Source organism: Aedes albopictus, chromosome 1, assembly GCF_035046485.1.
Source record: "Aedes albopictus strain Foshan chromosome 1, AalbF5, whole genome shotgun sequence".
NCBI classification, from domain to species: Eukaryota; Metazoa; Arthropoda; class Insecta; order Diptera; family Culicidae; genus Aedes; species Aedes albopictus.
The window spans coordinates 171833806-171858821 of NC_085136.1; the positions used below are offsets into that span (position 1 = coordinate 171833806).

General features: G+C 36.3%; 1 protein-coding gene across 4 annotated transcripts in view; it reads left to right on the forward strand.

Annotated features, from left to right (window-relative positions):
- LOC109405285 (homeobox protein homothorax) overlaps positions 1 to 25016 on the forward strand; it is a 534195-nt gene that overhangs the window by 141926 nt on the left and 367253 nt on the right. For all 4 annotated transcript variants that reach the window (XM_062850402.1, XM_062850455.1, XM_062850504.1 and 1 more), the window contains exon 7: positions 12442 to 12568. In XM_062850402.1, the coding sequence (XP_062706386.1) occupies positions 12442 to 12568 (127 nt within the window). The remainder of the gene's footprint in view (positions 1 to 12441; positions 12569 to 25016) is intronic.

Below are 25016 nucleotides of genomic sequence, written 5' to 3' on the forward strand. Positions count from 1 at the left end.
TTTTTTTGCCGACAAAATACGCTATTCTACTATAACCGATAATTTTAGATCATATACTGATTTATCGACCGTATCCTATTAATAACTTTATGATTTTGTGGCTATATCGGTCTCTTTCTACTCATAGTATAAGGGAGTAGAGATCAAAGTGGATAATGAAATGATAGAAATGATAGAATTCGCTAGATAGCGAACAAGTGTGAAATTTTTTTTATAGAAGGTGAAATTAGGCAAGTAGGCCATGTACAACCCCCCCACTACTCAGCTCAGCTCAGTTTCGCGTACCTACTTGCAAATCGCAGATGTCGCTACTGTACTTAAGGACAGACTTGTTGGAATCCCAAAATGGCCGCCACAATGGCCGACTTTAGCACCTACTCACGATTTCGAGCGCACAAATCTCTTCGTAAACAAAAACAGCGCACCTGATCTTCTTATTTTAAGCTTATTACAAGTGAGCAAGAACAGAATAATCAAATTCACTGTTGTTTAAAGGTTGCTTCTTGAAATTTGTGCGTTTGGAGTTCTGATGCACTTTTGAAGCGGGGTTTCAAGACGTTTGTCCTTAAACAACGGGTCCATCCTTCACTGACGCAACAATTTTTGTCCATGCGAAAACATCTTTTTGTTTCGTGGTGAGTGGATGCCAACAAGAGGCTAGCGTTTCTTATCAAAAGGACGTATTCAACAGAAGTGCAAAAATAAGTGTTAATTAAATTCAAATCATTTTGATTTACAGCATCAAATGTAACAAAAACACTTGTTTAAACGGTATTGCATAATAATTTGTAACTGCGCAGGCTAGATTAAACCGAGGATCAAACCAAAAAAAAAACATCTGTTCTGATAATTTTTAACTTCCATTTTGGATTTTCCACCAGATATGCAGCTGTAAAATTACTACTTGCATGTGCATAATAACCGCACCAGAGGATGAGTTTCTGATTAATAGTATGAAAGTCGACTATTTTGCCTTCACCCGTTTTATAGATATAATTTTCACTTCTAGTAAACAAATTCATCATACCGCACTTAAATTGCATTTTCCTGCACAAGAGAAGCAGAAACAACACATTAAGATTCTTTTTTAATATTTTAATATGTTTTGTGCGGTTTGTTATTCTGGGTTTTCGTCATTTTCAAAAGTAGCGCTTGCCGCTTTGAATCTGACAGTACCACCCGGACTAAAATTTTTAGGTACGCTGACGTTGTTCGGCAGCTGTCAAGAAGCTCCCGGGTTGGCCATGTATTGAACGAATACATCGAATGCGTGAAACTTCTGCCGTGCGACCTGTGCTTTTAAACAGATCGGCTTGATTGGTAGTTCATACCACCTTACCAAGACTGGCAAAAGTTTCAGGCACCCGACTGCCTATGTATTGTTCTGTTTTCATCACAAATTCTATCGATCGGTAGCTTTTTCGGAATTCGCACTCCGTTCATAGGAGTATGCCTATATCGCGGCGTGTTCTTCCTATTAGCTTTTTCGATCTTATAGGATAGAACACTTTTCTTTTTGAGCCAAACTTTTCATACCATATACTGATTTATCGACCGTATTCTATTAATAACTTGATGATTTTGTGGCTATATCGGTCTCTTTCTACTCATAGTATAAGGGACTAGAGATCAAAGTGGATAATGAAATGATAGAAATGATAGAATTCGCTATCATTTTGCCAGTCTTGGTAAGGTGGTATGAACTACCAACCAAGCCGATCTGTTTAAAAGCACAGGTCGCACGGCAGAAGTTTCACGCATTCGATGTATTCGTTCAATACATGGCCTACTTGCCTAATTTCACCTTCTATAAAAAAAATTTCACACTTGTTCGCTACCTAGCGAATTCTATCATTTCTATCATTTCATTATCCACTTTGATCTCTACTCCCTGAGTAGAAATAGACCGATATAACCACAAAATCATCAAGTTATTGATAATTTTAGAACCCTAATGGGTCAAACATATGTTTATAATTGCGATATCATTACTCGTTTCTGAGCTATTAACAAAAAACAATAGAAAAATCATCATTTTTGACATTTTTTTTAGATCTCGAAACTCTATTTCGAACAATAGCTTAAAAGCGAGTGGAGGTATCGCAATTCAAAGCGGTAGAATAGCGTATTTGTTTCGTCGAATAAGATTTCATGTTTTTTTGCAAAACGCTGCAAAAAAGTAATGGTGGGAAAATAGAATGCACAACATTCAAAAAATGTTGTGGATCTCAGCAAGATTTGAAGCCATAGCTCTGTTTTCTTACAGTTAAAAAACGCTACATATTCTACAACTGTATGACTGCAACATATTTGAATCACTCTTATATTGTAGGGTATAGAGTTTCTACCTGATTAAAGATGCGGCGATCGAAGACACACTAGGGTTAGTAATCCAATAAAGCCCGTATCCCACTGGGATGCCTATAAGACGACCAAAACTGGTTGGTCGGTCGGACGAATAGCAAAGTCAACCAACCGCTTCCAGCCCCTCTCACCTCGTAAGATTTAGTTTTCTATCTACGTCGAAAAAACCCCTCCTAGATACAGATAACTGCCAGTGTCTTGAAAGAGAAAAAAAAGCAATGATGACCACTTAACTGCCACGCAACGTGTGCTCTCAAGCATTGAACTTTCAGGGAATAATCTAAAATCCAAATTGCTGGCTTAGATAGCAAAGTATTGTCATAATGTTCTGAAACAAATTTAGGCTATAAAATTTGCAGACCATTAGGTTCCCATTTTTAGTGAAGGTGTGGGATTTTGAATTTTTGCTATAATTTATAAACACAACTTGAATGGAATTGAAGTTTTTTTATTCAGTCAAAACGTTTTTACTAGAATATTTTCACTGGTTTTCAATAGGAGAAATATAAAATACTCTCTTAAACATTTTGGAATGTTTACATGCGAATTCCATGAACTACCTTCTAACTCGGTGAAATAGCCGAAAGTTAGCAAATTTTCCTCTCAAACTGTAACCTTGCATAAAAAATTAACCCTAGTCGTTCATTGGGGTCATAATAACTCCAGACAGGCACGTTGAGCATACCGTCAGAGGGGTGTGCGTCAGCTAACGTACGAAAAAGGTTAACATGGGAGCAGTTGCGTTGTGTATTGAGCACACGCACCATGAAAAAAAAAAATCATGCTTGTGGTACACAGCGTGAGTGTGGTGTAGCTGAGGATGGCAGAAGACGCGACTGCTTGAGGGATAATGGTAATACATTTAATTTAATGAGAAATGTTAGAAAACAATGTTCATCTACATTAAACATATTTAATTTCATTGTACGAAATCGGTAGTTCAGTGTGCAACGAAATGATTTGTAATGTGCTTGAAATTGTTCAATAAATCCAATCAATCATCAATGATCGCTGCGAAACTTTGTTGCATTCTACAAAGCGAAATTTCTTTTTACGCATGGTTATTAAAAAACGTTTGACATTTGTATATTTTGTTTTTTTTTTATTTCTACAAAGCTGTAGCTATAATCTACGAATCAGAAAGTTCACCGTCTGTTGGGTTCGTGATTTCGTACATGATACAACTCCATTTGTACTGTTTCAGTATGGTGGTAAGATTGGACCGTAAATTATACGCAAATTACTTTCGAGTGCCAAAAACTTGTTTAACGAAACATATTCGTTGATATTTTACGAAAACATATTTTCAGTGTTGTGGGCTATACTTTGCAGTCTGCCATTTTCGTAAGGACGGGCTTGGTGGTCTTGTGGCTACCGCTTTTCATTCGTATGCAGAAGGTCCTAGGTTCAATTCCTGCCTCGTCCCTTTACTATTACTTTGTAACTTTCTATCTAACTTCGCCCTCTTCTCAACACATACAGCTTATTCAAATGTTCATACCCAACTAATAGGTGGCGCAGGTTTATGTTGCGCAGCAGTCACTGTGACTTACTTCTAGCAAATAAGTATTTCTTTGTTAGAAATAAGTTACTTGACTGGGTTACCACACTGGGTTTTTATGCCACAAAAGTTCAGCATATTGGACGCAGTGGCTTAATTTCCCCAGCAGGGGAGGAATAAAAATCATATAACGCCTACAAGTTTTGCAACCAAATGAACTCTGTTGCATCATTTCCTGAGTAATCCGCACACAATCTAGGCAGCTTCTGCTAAAACCGGCATTTTTTGAACCCCCTCTCCCTCCGTAACCCTTTTTTGTATAAAAATCCCAAAATTTTTGTATGGGTCGTAACGCTTGGCCGTACTCCCTCTCCCTCTAGAGCGTTGCGTAATTTGTGGACAGCGCCCTACCATTTTACGCCTGGCATCCACGAACCAATATATGTGAACCCTCTGCCACATAACCATACCCCAACATTCATATGACGCACCAGTAATACGGTCTGTCACGGACAAATGATTGCAACGATAATTTTCTTCCCCCGCATGGACCTGTAACCTGTTGTAGCAGGCGCCATTCTCATTTAATTTGGGGATTTTGAAAGGGGGGAGACATAAAACAAATTAAATATTGGAACGGCCTAAGGTAGGTTATAGTTGCTGCATCATGCTCTTATCCATTTCTTGAAAAATAGGATAGCGAACCACTTCTGCAGCGGCCGGTATTTTGGGCACTCTTCGCTATAACTCAGCCAATTCCCATCCAATTGACTTGAAATTTTGTACCAGACTAGATACCATACGTATCTCACCGCGTTCCAAAAATTGTCTCAGAATTGGCTGAGTTATAGCAGAGAAGTGACCAAAATAGGACCCCTGCCGAGATGGTTCCACACCTTCGAGCAAATTCAACCTACCTCATGAAACAAGACTAATAGATAAATGGTAAGTCTTTAAGTTCTACGCCCGGAATTGACCTAGGATATGTCACTGAGTAAACATTTCCTAGGTCATCAGGAGAGCAAACACTGATGGGTCATCAGGAAGGCCAACTTCGAATTACCGATGGCATACTTCTCAAGCGATCTCAATCTGTTGAACCGAACAGGTGATTTGATTTTATACGTCGACCGATTACCAGACACCAGTATCCTGTATATGGCAATGTTCATTATAACTGTCACGTTCTGGAACACATCCATCGAATAACAGTGCTGTACTTATCTGTTTTCTTTTAAGAAAGAGGAAATCTGCTGCCGAGTTGGGTTTTCGGGTTATGTGGGTTTCGACTTACTAAAACCTCTTTCTCTTTTTTCCTTTCCTTCGTGGTACGCCCGTTAGGGATGAATTCGAGAAGCGAAGTCAAAGAAACTTCAAACATGATTTATAGGAAAATTTTTCAAAAAAAATTGTGTGTAAATTTAACCCAAAGTTGCCAAATTTTCTGAAAAATGAATATAAACTTACGACAGTGTCGCTGGAAATTGGGTCGACCAAATTTTAAGATGAGAGCGTTAATATAACCCATTTTCTATAAGCTTTCAACTGCTTTTTACAGAACTTAGCTAAAAAATCTAGAAAAAAAGTTATTAAGTAAATTAGCCCTTGATGTCATCGACCAAAAGTTTGGGGTCACCCCTCAAAAAGATGTATCGGCCAAAAGTTTGGGGTCACTATCGTAAAACATGGAAAAGCGATTTGTTGATATCTTTGTTATCTTTCATTCAATTTTAGTTCTTCTTGGCTTTTTTGAAACATAATGAAAGATACTTACTGCACAGACATTGAATTACACATATTTGTTGAAATTTACATACTAAAACTTAACGTAGAGTTGCCTCATTTTTTGAAATGTGATGAAATGTATAAACTTTATATAGCATTTTTATATACAAAAATCGTTAAATACGTGAAGTCAAAGACATCAAACGTAAATTTAGTTAATTACCGTCAGTGGGGGTGTCATTGGGCCAAAATTACATAGTCTATTTCTTTGTAGGTCGTTACAACAATATTTTAGCTCTAAATCAATGTTGAATTCGGTAGACACGTTCATTTTAGTATTATCTAGGATTGTGAAAAGTATACATGCTTCAACTATATGTTTTACAATGTTATAGCTTAATTGAAATTGGCCTAATTTCACCCCTTCTAGGGGGTAACATTGGGCCAAACATTAAATTTCGAACAAAACAGTTCAATGTGAGAAAATATCGTTTACAAATCAAAACTATTGAATAAATAGATGCTTGCGCACAACTTATCAGCATCTAGCTACTTTTAAATAACGTCACAGACAAACAAACGTGAAAGTTTGATCACATTCACTGTAAACGATCAATGTTTCAATGCAATGAACCCGCTATCTCTTAAATATAATCCCGACTAGTATTCTCAAAAGGCGAAAGTATTATTTCTTTATGATCTACGTACAAACTGATATGCTTGCATTTTAATTTTGCATGAATCTAATTAATTTACAAAATATTACACTGTTTTATGCAAAAAATAATGTCAATACTCACACTGGTTTTAATTCACATTTGAAGGGTTCTTGTACTGATTGCATTGCTTTTATATGGCCCAAAGTCACTCCCAAAATGAATAATTCGCACTACAGCTTGAATAAATAAAATTTTCATACAAAATAGTATACAAAACCAAGGAAACTCATGTTACTTTTCAAAATAACTGCTAAAGACACCTTGAAAACAGCAATTCTTTACATGTCCGGTGTTCAGATGTTTTCTACAGGACATTTTAAAACAACGATTTTGTATAGAACGCCCAACAATAAAATTCACATCACTTTTTCTTAATGGAAAATCAACTGAATTTGACTTTTTTGTGCATCGGATGGTCAACGCATGTTATATTTACCATATTCTATTATCGTTTTGATTATCACTTTGATAAATATTAGTATTTTGAGCGAAACATCTTTCTTGATTTTTGGCCCAAAGTTACCCCCCAGGCCCAATGTCACCCCGACTGGCGGTATCTTTGAAATGAGCCAAAAAGAATTAAAATTGATCTACAGATGACGAAGATATCACCAAATCACTTTTCCATGTTTTACGATAGTGACCCCAAACTTTTGGCTGATTTAAAATTTGGTCAACCCAATTTCCAGCGACACAGCCGTAAGTTTATATTCATTTTTTTTTCAAAAAATTAGAAACTTTGGGTTAAGTTTACATACATTTTTTTTTTGAAAAAGTTTCTTTTAAATCATGTTCAAAGTTTCTTTGACTTATTAACTTTTGAGTAAAACCTAGGGTTTTGAAACCGGATGCAAATTGGCGGAGATATGGGCTTAAAAAAATTACATGTTTTTGAGGGGGTGACCCCAAACTTTTGATCGGGAGTGTATCTGCTGAGAAACGTAAAACATTAAATCCCAACGGTCACTATTTTTTTTTAGTTCGTGCTTGAATCTTACTTTATAGTGATCAGAGCCGATGTTTGGTCCTCTGAAGGTCTTTACTTGTAAGGCATCTAAAAAGGACCAAATGCGGTAAATATCATTGCAAGCTTTGTCATTTGTGTGTACAAATGTCAGTTGTATATTATTAATATGATTTTTTTAAGTCTCAACGAATTAACAAAAGCATTCTCATAGTCCAACATTTGAGTTTTTACCCTTGCTAAAATCTTAAATTTGTTGTGATGTCGACGTTTGCGTCATGTTTCGTGCCGACTAACATCTGCTCGTAATGAACTGTTAAAATACCAAATAATTGTTAGCCATTTAACGAACTATAATATTAAACATTCTCCATTAAGGTAAATTGTGATGGCATGTGAGGAAAACTTGCCAAACAGTTCCAATGCTTCAGAATACCAAATTAAAGCACAACGAAAATGATGATGATCACCAAAAACATCCAGACTATCCGAATGTATGGACGGTGGTTTGAAGCACATTTAGTTTCCAAAGGTTGATCCAAATCATGCAAACGCATTCAAAAAGATGCCTGAAGATTGCAGATGATAAGTATCTGGATGATGATGGAATCGTTAAATGTTCACTGACTTTAGACATTAAAAAATTGTTATAAGTACATACCGTGGCACATAAAGTCAACACCATCGGTAGTAAAGTTTGTAGCCCATAATTTAAACTATGCACTTGTAATCCATGATCTGCGATTTGTGAACCTTCTATTAAGTACATCAAATTATAAACTCGTAAAAGCGAAACGTTCCAGACAAAAAGTCAGCTGCTTTTTCTAAGCTGTAAACAATAAAAAACAAAACAAGCCCGCATTTGTCTAATTTTATTGACGATTAGTCGAATGGGAAACGGCCAACATTTAGCGCTTGATAGTTTGTTCCTGGTAGTCACTGAAATTAGTTTAAGCGAAAATTTTACGAGCACCGACCTCTTACTCGTTCATTGTCTACGGTCTACTAGAATGGATCACTGATGGAAGTGTAGGTCAATGTGCAATCAAACGTGTACAGACAAGGCCAAGGGTTTTCTCAGTGTGATGGAAAACCAGACAAATAAACTCTTCACTGACTGACTCTGATACATGTTGTTGGCCCTAACGACTCAGTTTTCCATTCAGAAGATATCAAGACGATAAAGTAATAAAACTGAAATTAAGCTCGTTTGATACTCGTTTCCACTCGAAGGCACCTGGCACTGACTGGCGAAGAAGCGCCGAAGTGTCTGTGGGATGATTGTTCGAACAGTTGATAGCCAAATTAATTTCCGATTATATGACGCATTTATGAGTGTTTTTATTACGTGATTCGAGGCGTATCTATTTTTTTTACGTCGGATATAAGAAATCTAACACGTCCTGCTCTGCAGTTGAACAGCATAAACAGGTCGTCGATTCCATTGCAATATATTGCATCTGTATTTTCCGATATTTTTCCCCAATTTTTCTCTTTGATTGATCCCATTTGACCACCAGATTCGCAAATATAGCAAAGGTGTTAACATCCCAACCGAATGATACCTTATTATAAAATCTGTTATTGAAATTATCTGATTCATTAGGATTTTGATAAAACAAAAAAAATGATAAAATTTAATTTGATTGAGAAGAATAACAATACAATATCGCGTATAACAAACTCCTTATGGCTATCCGTAGCACTTCCAGCCTTCTTTTATTATTACATCTGGAGCTCACCATAGTAGACGGAATTTCAAATCGACTTTTTCTGATTGATAGACGATATGTAGTTCTACGACATAAGCGACGTCAGGACCTATCGAGGAATGCAGAGAAATTTGGAGAAGAAAATGCACTGTGCTACTGTGCTGTAGCGTGGCCCACACTTATATGAAAAACACAAATTTCTTTAAATGCCAAATCTTAGCTCCTGAATCAGTTGTTTTGGACTCCTTTTGGACTGTTTGGAGAAATCTTTGATTTCCTATTCCTGCCGCTAGGTGGCACAGTAAGCGTTCAAATAATAAAACCCCTCAGTTTACCGAGGAAATATTTTTTCAAAGGCGTCGGATCACTTTGCGGTCTTCTTTTTTGTCAACCTTTTTAATTCAACTAAGCGGTAAAAATCAAAAGCCTAAGATCTTAACATTTGGACAAATTTTCCTATACAATCTTCCAGCTCGTTAGACTTCACCGACTTCGCTCAAATTTTGAACGTAGCTTCTGGGAGTCCAAAACAACTTAGGTAAGACTTACAAGAAAAGACTAAAAATAGCAATCACAGTGATTTAAACTCCTAGTAGGAATATTCCGATCCTATCTAGTCTTATACGATCGACAAATTTTGTCCATTTTATGAATCTTCGGAGAACGATCTCCTTAAATTTTAGCATAATATATGAAGAAATGTATTTTTTTCAATAAGAAAAAAAACAATCTAAAAATTCTTTCTCAACGTTTGTTTGACATATCATATGTTGGCGAGTTACGTTAAAAAAATCAGCTAAATTGGAGCATTGATTACGGATAATGAGATGTGTGAAGAGAGTGACTTTGCTTAAAAATAGAACAAAAATCGATTTCAAATCATGAACCTTGTATGGAAAGTCGAAAAAATTTCCGCTCTACTGTAATTTTTTTCCTTCGCGTTTTTGAACTCAAAAAAAAAACAAGGCATGATTCTACACCAAAAATGATCATCAGCTTACCAAGTTCAAAAATGCTGTAAACTAGTATTTTTCCATTAAATACGTTTATTATTTATCGTTCTCCCTCTCGATTAGTTAACGAACACTGTGACAAAAGAAAAAAAAATGTTCCGGCCTTATTAGTGTGAATTTCTGTGATTGTGGAATAAACCTGTGTATCGTTATCTTGTGAACTATGTACCAACCTGTTGTTGTCCCCGAAATTGACCAACATAGCACCGGCCCCAAACAAATGCTGGAATGTTCGTGAACAAATATATGTGTGGACCACCCTAGCAGTGTAGTAATGCTGCAGCATGGAACTCGGCAGAACGTGTAACGATACAAACAGAAGCAGAAGCAATAGACCCAACCTATTAAGGTGAAACAAGTCGCCTGGAGCTCATTACATAAAAGAAGAAAAGAAAACGTCTGGAGGGAGCGGTAATCGAGGAAGTGAAACTTTTGTGTAATTCTCAAGGAACCCGGTGGTTTTACATGAATTCAATGTTTCCCGCAATAGTTTCGTGCCGCAAGTCAAAATGTACACGGACAAGGACGCAGCCTTTTCATGCATATAGAAATGTGAAAGCAAGACTTCGATGAGCACCTGAACCGTGCGGCGAACGTTAGCACGGTGGACCAATGCTGTGAAATAAAATGACTACGTCAGGGCACCAGAGGAAAGCTCTAAAACTAAGAGAAATTGAGAAAGTTTACACTAGTCAGGGTCTTTCACAGTGTTATGCAGCAACGAACACTTCACACAACGACTTCAACCAGTTGGCCTGTTCCTACATATTTGGATCTTACCTTTGGATATCATAGGGCCATTAATTATGTAGGCGTTTGAGAAATTTTACGCGCCATACAAAAACATTCGGGTTCTCAAACAAAAAATCTGTGGATGTTGTATAAGCAAAGTCCACGCTTCTAACAAATTTCGAAAATTTTAGGCCCCCTCCCTTTCTTCTGCGTACGGGCCTGAATCTGTTCTTTTAGTAAATGCCTTGATTAGATACAGTGAAATGTTCAATCAAGGGTTATTTTCCAAATATTTTTTGGGTTAGAATTACCCATAAAAAAACGGATATTAGTTGGAAATTTTGTTACGTAGGAGATTGCTGATGAATAAATTGTAATATTTATTAAATGTGATACTTAAAAAAAGACACCACGCACTGTCTGGGACATTTGGGCACGAGCACCTATTTTGGGCACTTGCTGCTATAACTCAGTCAATTTCAAATCCATTGACTTGAATTTTTGTACATGGCTAGATACTGTGCGTATCTGATCGTGTCTCAAAAATCTAGTCATTCGTTTCATAATTGACTGAGTTATAGTAGCAAGTGCCAAAAATAGGTGCTCCTGCTCAAATGATCCCAGACCCTACTACTTTTACTAAATTGGGAATCGAAACTACACTCCGCTGCTTACAATACACAAAGACAACAGGCGCAGCCAACCGCATGCCCATGAATCCCGCAAGCACACACTTTAGTTTGTTAACACGTCCCTGATTCTTTATTAGGGGGACCCGGGGCAAGAAGGTCACCTTAAGCATTTTGAACTATTACAAGGTAAACACGCAAAGTGTAATCTAGATTACTATCTACAAATTAAATCGATATTGATCTGAAACATATCATGAAAGTGCACAAAATATAAACATTGATTTTTACAATGAAAAAAGTGGGCCAGGGCAAGAAGGCCACCCCACCGGGGCAAAAAGGACACATACCCAATTAACCAGCGTTCGTCGAAGAACGCCCTGTTGAGTAGCTGCTCGCTTCACCGGCATGCCGGAATGGCCGCGGTCATCCTGGCGGTTGACCATTGTTTCCGCCTCGAAATCCATTTGTTCCTGCACCATGTTTGACAGTTGGATTCAAGGTTATCCTTAAGCCAAAGTGCAATTCAAAGAGTGTCCCTTTTGCCCAGGGTAGACAGTTCGACTTTATTCACATTAATTCAAACAGAAATTCATTAAAAAATGCTTCACAGATTGTTTTTTTGATACTTTTTATAAGAATCCTATCCCACTTTGTTTTAATTTCTCCAAAAAATAAAAAAAAGGTAGGCAGAAGTGACATCTAATCAAACAAAAAACAAATTCTGCTATAATCGATGCAACATAACTGTTGCACCATCGTGATGCAAACTCAAGAAAACCAAATTGTTCAAATAGTAAGATTAGTGAAAATTAAAGTGTCTTGAGTATACCAAAGTAGATAATCCTTGACGTTTTGACACTGCTCGATTGGAGCTATGGGGATGACACTCGATCAACTGTTCCAATTTTGACGTTTCTCCATTTTGTTTTATCCAGGCTCGTTAGGGGCTGTCCATAAACCACGTGGTCATTTTTTTGGGACTTTTCAACCCCCCCCCCCCTCGTGGTCATTAGTCCATACAAAAATTTTTATTTGCCCATACAAAATACTCATTGAGTTATTGTTTTCTTGTTTTTCAGCGGCCGCCAAGTTCATCGATATCCTACAGTGGAGCAGTGAACGACGACGTCCGGTCACCTGGTTCTGGGAGTACGCCTGGACCTCTATCAGCACAACCTCCTCCCGGCCTTGACACTCCTGACCCTGGTATGTGCACTTTTACTGTTATTTCTATAAATATTGCTTGATAATTCCTGTTTGCATGGTTTACACTAAAGTGTCTTGAGAATACCAAAGTGGCGAATCCTAGTCGTTTTGACAGGTCTCCTGCTCGATTGGAACTATGTGGATGACAGCAAATGGAATGTTCCAATTTTGACGTTTCTCCTATTTGTTTTATCCAGGCTCGTTAGTTTACACCAGTCATCCCAACACATCAGAACATTGCATATTGATAACCCAGACAGTTTCCGTTTCCTCTTAGTCCATATCAGAACAAAATTGTCATTCGCACAGGAAAGAAATTGTCTAGCGTGCACCGTAGACAAACTGTCTGATTGTTGTCTATCTGCGACTGAAAAATGGTCATGTCGCTCACCGCCAATCCACGTTCACGGAAATCGCTGTGCCAATGTGTTACTCTTTTATAGGAATCATTCAATATAGCCCGTCGTCATCGTCGCATAATGCGCTCAAGCCCAATATGACAAAGTATTAATTAATATTCAAACAATATAGAATCAATAGACATTATTCCATAAATTATGCATATTTAATGCCATGTTAACAGTCATTTTTACGATTTGCTTATTAGCATTATTTATGATTACGATTTTCATTAATGAAATAATTATTGCACGTATTGAAACAATAATTCATTCAGTGTTCGTCCGCACAGCTTTTTATTACTCTTGAACGACTGTGCGGTGTGCATCAAGTAAATATGAAACATAACCCAGGGGTTTTCAAGCCGTCCATCGAAGAACGTGTAGGTACTTGCGTATGTTTCCGTGTGTTACAGGAAAAAAAAGAGATGTTCATAAAATAACTGCGGGAATCAGTGTTTGGTATGCTCCATGTTAGGCATTTTTTTTTATTTTTTCTTAAGATGAAACATCAAGAAATCTCATTGCAATTTTTTTATACAAACTTTAGAGGTACAAATCTGACGAACAAAGCATCGAGCCAAGCCGCACTTGTTTTTCCTGGCTTTGCTCACTTCCAAAAAGAGGTAGCTTTTACAAATCGAGAGCATTTGTTTACAAATTTTTAAGATTGGTGCTCTTGAAAACGTGAGTAGGAGATCAAGTCGGCCATTGTGGCAGCCATGTTTGTATTCTCTGAAGTTTCTCCTTAAGTTCCCTTGAGATGTAGCTTATCGATGGCATGCCTTTTGTTGTCATACCTTACCTCAAAAGTCCCAGGCCTGGAAAAGCTTGACGGCTGAGGGGTTATGAGCCTTATCCACCAGGTTCTTAAACATAACTTCAAATTTCTGCTAGTCTCAATAGTTGCCGTCGGAAGTGGGGATTGAGACCTTGGAAGGATGATGGACAAGAATTTCCATTCTAAGCAGGGGCGAAGGGAGGCTCTTGATGCAGACATGGTATTTGTGCTTTTAGTCAATTGATTTTCTAAAGTTATGGAATCTGCAGCTCAGCAAACTACACATAGTGTTGACCACGACGCCTCACAATTTTTATTCAAGTTCAATTTTATCAAGTTATTATAATTTTTTTTTTGTCAAAATAAGATTAGCGGTTATCCAAATGGAAACGAACCATTATCTTTTTCTAAACATTCAGAAGCAGCAAGCCGATCTAATATTAATGGAAAACTATCACTGCACTATACGTACCATCTGGATGAAAGTGAATCAATTTTTAATATCTTTATTGCGGGTTTTAGCTGAAAAACTGGGAATAGTTGATAATTGAATGATATTTTTTTGGACATGAAGTATATTATGCTGAGCGAGGAGAGAAGGTTAGATTGTGGATGTTCCCTAAAGTTACTAGAAAAAGGTCTTTTGGAGACATTTTGATTGGATAGATTCAATAGGTTCAATTTCCTGCCACGCCACCAACAACTTTTCGTCAAACCAACTCAAATCGTCGTCTGACACTGACCCTTCTGTGGGCACATGATCTAATGAAATCGCATATTTGATAACAATCTCCGGCGAGAAAAACGAATTCCGCACGCTAAGTAAAAGTTACTCAGAAATAATTAAGATTTACATCAATCTGGGCTAAAATAGGACAACACAAAAAGTTTGCAAATTGCATTTGCAGCGCTAGCGTTGGCATTTTCAAGAATATTATACGGCTTAAACTGATGAGATTTTTGCACTAAGATTTACTCTGCACTATAAGTCAGATTATCTCAAATGTTAAAACTGGCTTTTTTTCAGGGATTCAGCTTATTCCAAGTAAAACAAAACAAGCATTCTAAGCAAACTCCACGTGAAATCATATAAGAATTTACTTCAATTTAAGTATTATCAGAATTTCATGGATAAGCAAAAAAAACATGAGGTACTCTATTAACCACTTCGTTTACCCCAATCACATATGTTGAAAGGAGCGGTACCCGAGATGAACTAGTCCAGTGCTCAAAATAATGACAAAAAAAGTTCCATCAGGGGGGAAATACAAACTCCTGTATGCTGTAACATTTCATATTCAAGACCGCACGAAGTACAATCCAGATCGCATTCAGTGAAAAAAAAAACTGTGGCTACTTGCAGTATTTACATGCAGCTAAGTGAACTGCTATAACCAGAGAAAGCTCGAGCCTATATAATTTATAACGAAAACTTTATTGATCAATAACAATTATAGCGGACAAATTTACAGATCACTCCTCACCACTGCTTTCGTTGCTGCTTCGTTGATTTACGGCTTTCTAATTATCAATTTTAATAAATTCAAGAGTGTTTTGTTTATCAGTATAATTAAAATAAATTCATATTTATGAACGTCATTATCGTCACTTTTCGTTTCTGCTTGTTTTTATTTGCCTTGCAATTAAATATGAGTAAATGGAAAGAGCAACGGAAATGGTTCTCGAAATTCTCAATCATGAAGCATAAGAGCTGCAGTACGTCGACAAGCAAAGATCAATCGTTAAGAGGTGAAAGTTCATTTTCAGAAGGGCTGATAACAGAGAGGAGTCTGTCTACTCTAGCAACGATCTGTTTTACATCTCTTGTTTCTTAACAAACTGAAGCTTGGCATACGCTGCTACTGTACGTCACCGCTGAAGGATTGTTTGCAAATATTATGCTTGTTTTACAGTAGTCGGCTGCAAATCAAAGGTCCGGGATTTTTTTTTTACTTATTTTATTGTTCATTGTCAATAGCAAATCATATATATTTGTTTGAAGTTGGGTCTTTCAAACCAGAGTTATTAGGTTAGTTATGGCAACCGGGTTCAGATTCCGATGCAGTCAAGAATTAGTCCTTCAACCGGATTGGGGTGTTGGGAATGAGGCTTTCGTATTTTGCCGTTTATAAATTCCAATAATGTTATTGCCTTTTTTTAGAGTTTTTTTTTTCATGTGCACTACGATTACGTGTTGTAAACAATACATTACTATTGTCGAATTCGTTTTTGATTCAGTTCCAACCTGGGTTGGAACTGGATGAGATCACAGTTTCAACCCCAACCCGACTTCGGTTTCGCTTGTACTAAAGTTTGTTTGAGTTTGTTTGACGTTTGTTTGTTTACACATTTTCCGCCAATCCAGTTCCAACCCAGGTTCAAAAACGAATTCGACATATGTTTCATAGAACGTATGACAAATATTTAGTAGAACACACAGCGGATTATATCAACCATAGCTAAATGTCGGCTAACTATGGAGATTATTGATTGATTGATTTAACTATATTATAGAGACTTTCAGTCCTTGGCTGGTTCGTCTCTTTGGAGAATATTAGCCCATGCAGTAAGGCACCTTTATTGAAGAGGAACAACTCACAAGTCCTGGAAGCAAACATCTAAATCTAAGTCTTATCTGCATTCATTTGGTGTAGATTCCCCATACAAACCTCTCGCTAGTCTTTCAAACAACCCATTAATTGAACCTCAGTAATCACAGTCATTTGACAAGCGTTTCAGTCAAAGAAAACAATTTGTTTTGTTTGATTTGTTGAAACATATTTTGACATGTTCGATTGCAAACGGAAGCATCTCTGTTGCTAGTAGATCTGGTCATAATATCTGTTAGCACTGTTTCAATATTGTTGAGCGTTTGCTTGATGCCGTGTAGTTCCGTAAACGATGCATCGATTGTAATAAAAGCCGTTTTTCTTTTCGTTAGCGTTAAGTCAAGGGAATAACAAAATTGTAGTAACAAAATTGATGAAAACGAGATTTTATAGGCTACATGGCCCATCTACCCGCTTTGTTTAATGATACAATTAACGAGAGACACAGCACAATTATATTTTGATTTTCAGTTTTGCGAGCATGGAACATCGATTTTAAAAAACGAATAATTAAAACAAAAACATTTAATTCGGGAACATTAATTCCAAAACGCCCATCGCTACTACAAAACATATGTTATTTAACAGCGTTTCTGGGTCCACTGTGACTGAACATATAAATTTATAAATGTAATCTTCAATGCCATAAAGTATCAAATTTCAAACTCTTGGTTTACATGTACAACACTCCTGTTAATTATTGTTCTGCTCATGCATTAGTTTTCACTCGAATTGAGTGCATAATAAGGGGAAAGGAACCCAAAGCTAATACGTTCTATTTGTTTGTTTTTTTTTTTTGTAATTTTGTTAGGAGTGTGCATGATAACAAAAAGAACGGAAACAATTGATACTTATATCGGCTGTTTTTGAAATATGATGAACATAGGTGCACAGGCTGAATAAGAGTGCTCATACCACAGGGGGTTGTATTTTTTTTTTCTTTAAAATCGTTTATTTATAGTGGGCCCAGTACAATCAATTACTTAGAAATCGCTTAGTTTCAAGCTTCATTTTATTTATTTTTTCGCAATACAGATTGATAATTTGTTGTTCAAATTTTGGCGCTACCTAAGGAAAACTATTTGTACAACAATAATGAGAAGACCAACGAATGTCATCAATATGTTAAAATATAGCTTAGTTTCCATACTTTACAGGAAAAATACAGAAACGGAGCCAAAACTACTTTTAGTATTTATTATAGCGTTTGTCAATGATTGGAATCCTGTACCAATTATGGATACATTTTTTAACTTCGGTTCCTTTTCGCACTATTTGTATGCATTCCTTATGGGATTAACCATAACTGGTACACCATGGCGAAAAAGAGTGCAAGGAAGCCGAAATTTTGGGAAAAATGGTTTATTTCTACCATTATTTGAGCAAAATGTGGAGTTTAAATGAGTGCAACCATCATTTGTGAACGTGATCTGTTGATCACAAAATTTTTCTTGTTGATTTACATCGTTAAAGGTAATTGGTACACTAACCCTAGTTGTCAAGATTCAGTGGAAAATTTCAAGAAAATTTGTGGTAAAACTCAAAATTTACAGAGTTGTGAAATTTGTAGTTTGCCCTGAGGATGAATGGAATAAACATTTGAAACGTCGGCTTTTAACCTAACCGGTTGTTTTTTAAAGAAACCCGAAGACCGATATAGCGCCAAAAAATCCCATAGAGTTGTGAACTTTAAGTAGTTTTTTTTTTAATTGAAAGAAAGACACATGGTTCTCTTTGTCTTAACGTCGACCATTTTAGAATCGATTATTATCGATAGTAAGGTGGGTAAAAGATGCATGAAAAAATTGAAATAAAGTCACATAAAACCGGAACAAAGCTATTTCGAAACCTTTCAGCGTCTAAAAAAGTTGAACAAAATTTAGGTGCGACAATAATCATTATCTGCAGATCGTCTGAGGGTACTTAGCTTACCGGTCAGACTAAGGCCTGAGTGACCTTTACTGTACATAGGAGTCGTCTCCATGTTCAGTCCATGGCTCCAGTTCCGCACTCTGCGAAGAGTAAGCAGAACGTCCTGCACTTGATCGATCCACCTAGCTGAGGGTGCCTAACGTTAATTATTTAATTGTGGAACATGCAAATTCAAGAAAATTTGCTGTATGATAAAATCCAGAACAGATTAAGAAACGACACCTTCAACATAGTCAACGAGACAAACGTGTATTACATTTGAATAAGGAGTACATCGCACAGTAGTAAATATTGACAAAAATAGCTTAGCTTAGCTTAGCTTTGAGTGCCTGCACATATCTATGGTTGCCACTCCGTGATTGACCCGTGATTGACCCGAACCAATGACAGTTGCACAATGAATCAACTGAAAAATTGACTAGGAGTGGTCAACATTCTCACTGTGCAACCTTTAGAGGCTCTTTTTATAAGTACAATAACGGAGTAGTAAATGTTGACAAAAATAGCTGAAAAATGTTGACGTTGTGGAGCCTCGTAGCCGTGCGGTTAGGGTCACCAAGCTTATAATCGCACCATGCTATGGGGTGAGGGTTCGATTCCCGCTTCGGGCGTTGAAACTTTTCGTGAGAATAGTTTCTTCCCCGTTTCCATTGGTGCATGCTCCGTTGTCCGTTGTCTAATGTTAAGTTTAAAACAGTCTGTACAGCCGAAAGCTGAAGACGTTGTCCGTGTCTTTTTTTTTTTTTTAAATATAGTTTTCTCAGACATTTAGGTAATTTTATTATTGAAGAAACTTTAAATTCTTGAAATGGTGGTGTTGATTTTCTAAAAATAATCATGAAACCGGAACATATTGTCGCGCTTATCTTTTATTAGAGTCCAGCGGCGGTCGTATGCTCGCAAGGCATACCGCCGCATGACAGTCGCAAGGCAAAACAAAAGAAAAAGTGTTCACGCCAAAAACAAAAGCACGTGGGTTTCGCGAAGTGACAGATGTTTTTGAATGTATTTGTGACGAACGGCAAGAGTAGCTCAGTGGAATGAGTGTTCTTGCTGTCAAACCCCATATAGTGGAATTATATACTTTTAAATCTGGTGACGCTGTTATGATTATTGACTGTCGCGCTGATATCAGAAGCCAGAGGCAAGTAATCGCCATATTCTGATTTTTCTTGAGAGGCATAATACATCTGGAATAGTGATCACAGGTTTTTAAAATGTTGTACACGTTGAAAAAATTAAAGTGTGAAAAATGTGCATTATTTTTTTTTAAATTTTTGTTGCGTAAATATACCTAGTGTACTCCAAAATGCCAATAATTTTGGCAAATTATTTTTTATTTATTATTATTTAGGAAAGTTTTACTGTATTTAAGCACATCGGCATGTTATGGAAGCTTTCAATTCACAATTCATTGAAGGTTACTTAGAGGCATCTTACATAAAGGGTCAACTTATGCAAATTATCATTTTGTTCGCTTAACCCTCTAATACCCAAATTTTTAATTTGGTCTAAATATCGTTTTTCGTCATCTAAAATCGATTTAAACATGTTTTGGAAGATGATTCTTTTTAATTCTCGATTTCGTCAATTTCAGTTTTTGATTTTTCTAATTCTTATTTTTGAACATCCCTACACTTTTATATTTTTCCTGGAAGCCAATTTGGGGAACGGATTTTATGAGATGAAAACATTTTGAGATTTTATGATTATTGTTGAAATATTATTATTTTAAATTTTTTTCACTGAAAATTTTATTTTCCGTGTAATTTTAAGGAAAATAATTTTAGAGTGTATTCGATTCCCTTAAACTATTAAACAAGGATAGAATGATTTGGGAAAAAATTAAAATATGTCAATTAATATGTCAATTAATACAAAATAAACAATGACTTCTAAAAGGTGACTAAAACATCAATTTTTCAATGATTTTTAAAAAATGTGAATACGCTTCAAAATACACCAAAGACCATTTTGAGATATACAGAACAGCCCTAAATATCAGCCAAAAATATAAAAAGTTTGATTTTTCACGAAACAAAAATTACAAAAATTCTCAAACTATACCCCGTCTAAAGGCGGGATTGGGTATTAGAGGGTTAAGCAGAATTTCATATTAGTACATATTAGTAATTTTCTTATTAGTGAGTAAAATATCAAAAGATTATTCGGAATTGTTGATCAAAATTTGTTTATATCCTTGAAGTCGCCAGTGCAAAATAAAAAACTTCGTAAGATGCAAGTAAACCGAAAGCCCTGATGATCTTTTCGTTGTTCCTTGCATTTTACGCTTCGGTTGAACATTATCATTTCACAATTCGTCGAGCATCCGTATCGCGATGTTTGATGAACCATATCACAATTCATCCGACATTCTCGTTTCCTTGCTGCTGCAGCTCTAGCACCGGCTGCGTAACGGTGGTTTCACTCCCATCATCGTAGCCATCAGGATATTGTTGGCATACAACGCGAGCACAACATCCACTTTTCTACCCTAGCACCATCGTCGATTGCTTTAGCGTAATGTGTAATTTTCCAAGCGTATACACAATTTCATTATTTTTCCACCTTTCCCCACTGAGGTTACGTGGAACGATATCTTGCCAGCTTGTGAATAACGCGCACTGCAAAAAACGTATGTATGTTCTTTCGTACTAAGTCAGCATTACAAACACTGGAAGAAGGTCAAAAGATAACTGAGAACTCAATTTAGCTATGCTTATTCTTCAATCATGTAGGTCATATATGTAAACATACAAAAATACACGTTTATTACGATCTGTCCAGTTTCTTATAAATACTTCTACAAAAGGCCTATGATATTTTATTGGGTATTACACATGTTTTTTACTGTGTACTTAAGTTAAGATAAAAGTTGGGGAAACTTGCTTGCTTCATTGGAACTCCTGCCAAAGATGAAATGATCAGAAAAAAAAAATTGTAATATTTCATGGCGACGTCGAAGCGACCGTCGCTCTTTGTGTGATTCCATGGTTCTGAATGGTGTGACTGTTACTAAAAATATCACCTATACTTCCAAGTATGTATTTGCGGGGCCTACTCTCTCCTTCTCTTACTCCATCTTAAAACCAGACAATCTACTTACTAGACGAAACCAACAGTCGCGCATATCACGTAGTCGTAGACAACGACGTCGACAACGTCGTTCACAATGACAATGGCAACAGCGATGACGAAGCCTCTGGGCGATTCATCTAAATCAACGAGGCTCAGGTTGTAGAGAAATAGAGTGTCCTAAAAATGAGTTTTTTTTTTCAAAAACAGTGCATTTGTTCTATTTTATTTTATTTATTTAGTTCGCAAAACGGAACACAGAAAATATAGGAAATTACTTCAATTAAATCATGGTAAAATTAACGCACATAATTGGTGTCTAGAATTGAATTCATGAATTTCATACTACAAATAAATTACATTAAAACATTATTTTCCTTAAAATTTGAGATTATAATTTTAACGTGAATCTATTTGTTGCCAGTTTTAACTAGCTTCTGAAATTTTTGATGGATTCAGCTTGGATTCATTCATTTCATTTTATTTATTTAGTGCAACAGCAAATTCATGATAACGCTGACTGAATAAACAATTTGCCGCCATAATACTCGATTTGCAGCTGCAGCTCTCCAACGTCGGTCACGCCCAATGCTCGCTAGATCACGCTCCACCTGGTCCGCCCATCGTGCTCTCTGCGCTCCATGCCTTTTTGTACCAACCGGATGGTTAGTAAACACCAACTTTGCAGGGTTGTTGTTCAGCATTCTTGCAACATGACCTTAACACTTACACTTGCAACATGCAACAAACACTTAAAAAAAAAAAAAACAAAACACTACATAATTTAATTCATTTTTTTTATATATATTTTTCAATGTATTTCATAATTATAATATTAATAAATAAGAAAAAAAATATGTATATGTATAATGTACTAGTCTACGTCGGTTGACGAAATGAAATAAATAAATAAATCTGAGCCCGGATTCGGATTCAGCAGCCCAAAATCCTTCGGAGACACATAAGTTTGCTCTTGAGACAAAAAAAAAATGTTGCGCTGTGTTATGATTCTTAAATCACTCGCAAAATTGCGTCCACATAATCTTGGACTAAACAAAAGTTACATATAAAGTTTGCGTAGCCTTAAAATATGTTTACTGTATTAAAATAAGGGTCGTGACTACTGCATCAAATATCAATCATAACGCAACAGATGAAAAAAAAAACAGTTGGGTGTTAAATAGGCTAGGATAGAGCTTTGATGAATAATTGTTTCACTTGAATTGACCGTTTTGAAAATGTGTCAGCTGTACTATCATTAAAGTATTGAAATGATTCATCATCAAAATCCTGCGCACTTCAAGTTGAAGCTTTTTTTTGGATTGCGTCAATTTCCAATTAACACATAATGAATGGATACTTATTACATTCATATACATACATTATAGCCTGTATCTTATTTCCACTATGAAACTCTGAAAGTTTTACTGTCCATTTTATTAAACGCATTGAATATTTTGGTCAGACGATGAAAGTGGAAAGCTTTCATGTGCAGGTCTACCCCTCCAGCATTGAAAAACAGCAACTCATCTTTGAGTATAAATTGAATTTAAATCCAATAAGGCTAGAGTGTTCCTTGTGTACATTAAGCCAGGTGAAGGAATAAATCGACGTGGTAAAATACAAATGCCTTTTTTATGAAGTCAGAATATAGTTACATATCACCCAAAATAATTGCGTTTCTGATTACTTAGAATGAAAACGTATCTCAATAAGCAAAAAAGGTGAGTGTGTCGCGTGACTTTTGTGTTTTGCTTTGAATTCGTCCGTTTTCAAATGTTTATAGCCTCTTTGCATATTAACAAATATCTAGTTTTTGAGTGAGAAATGCATGATAACAAGCAGCCACGATTTTTGATTGATAATAATCATAGGATAATATTATGCAAATAATTTTTGAATTTCTCATCCAATCAAATTTTAAAATATTCGCTCAAAATTCAACAGCCCAAAATGACTTGTTTTTACTTTTTTGGAGCTTCCGGTAATTCGGAATCAGCTTTCCTGGAAGAACTTTACAGTGAATCGTTATTTTATTCTCTATGGTAAGTGTTTTGAAATACAAAAGTACGTATCAACAAGTGGTAAGGAACAGATATCACCTCACCCAGTAACCCTCCAAGGAGGGTGAATTGAAGTGAGATATTTTTTTCTCTTGCACCATCATAGGTATGTAGCTAAATGTGTAGCTCGATTCTGACCGGCATTGCAGGCCAGAAAACTCAAGTATGAGAGAACATTACTTCAAGTACGTGCACACACTCCCCTCGATCGATTGTCGTTTTCGGTGGTTGTTCGATGCCAGAAAAATCACTTATGTTTTGTGGCATGTGAAGGATGCTCGAAAGTGCGTTTCAAGTACTGAAAATAGATCAGTTGCCAGAGAATGCTGAATGAGCGATAGTATCCCGCATTCTGTGCACTCGTTTAATTCTTGCCTGAAGCATGTCGTCAAGAGTCGTTCAAACATAGCCTTAAGGTACAGATTTTATCGTCATTTATTCTAGGGGCTGTTCATAAACCACGTAGACCAAAATTTGACAATCTCAGACCCCCCCCCCCATAGACTTTGAAATTTTGAAATTTGTATGTAGCGAAAACTTTGAACAGAAAGCCCCCCCCCCCCCCCTTTCAATAAGTCTACGTGGTTTATAACCGATCCCCTACTGTCAACTAGCAAACGGAAATCCATGTATCCTTATTTTGCATTTTTTTCTCGCAATACATAAATGTAAATCTTCTATGAACAGTCATTGCTATGCCATTCATTCGTATTAGTGTCAATTTATCTTATTCACAACACCAAAACCTTGCAAAAATATATGAATGTAGCTTAAAAAGCTCACTGAAGATAAAATCCATCAAACAAAAGGACATTCTTATTAGATAAATCTAATTTTCAATCATTCTTTTGGATGCACTGTATTGCATACTTTTCGGCGCAAATTTCTGCTGTACAAAATCCATCTCCATCAGTGTTGTTTGCAAGCAGAACTGATTTCTTTTCTCTCCTTTCCATTTATCTTTGAAAGAAAGGTAACGAAATGGAAGGTATTTATTCTGATTGTATTCTAATACCACACAAGTAACGAAGAAAACATGTTTCATATAGGATGCCTGTAACAGTTATCGCACTACCTAAGGAAAACTATTTCTACAAAAAATAAAAATAAGACCGACGAATGTTGCCGATATGTCAAATGACTGATTAGTAGGGTGTCCCAAAATAGAAAAAGTGTCAAAAAGTTAACTTGCTCACCCTTAGAATGATATATTAGGGTCTTAGAAACAATAGTTCCATACATGAAAACTCAATCAAAAAATATTTAGAGGTTGCACGCATCGGTTTTATGAAAAATGGACGATTTTTTGGTATTTTTACCAAAAAAATAGTTCTGGGTCCCGCAAACAAAGTTTGGAGGGAGTTTAGGTCTTCAAAGCGGATTTTATATATTTGGCAATGGTTGAAATATCAAAAAATCGCGATTTTTTTCGCAAAATTTTTCAAAAATGCTCAATTTATAAGGATTTTGAAATTTTTCCTGCGATTCGCAATTCCCTTATTTTATAGCAAATTTTTTGTAGATTATTTCGGCTGAAGACAGTGTTTAGCTATTTCTTGCATGAGCTGAGATATCGGTATGATAATGATA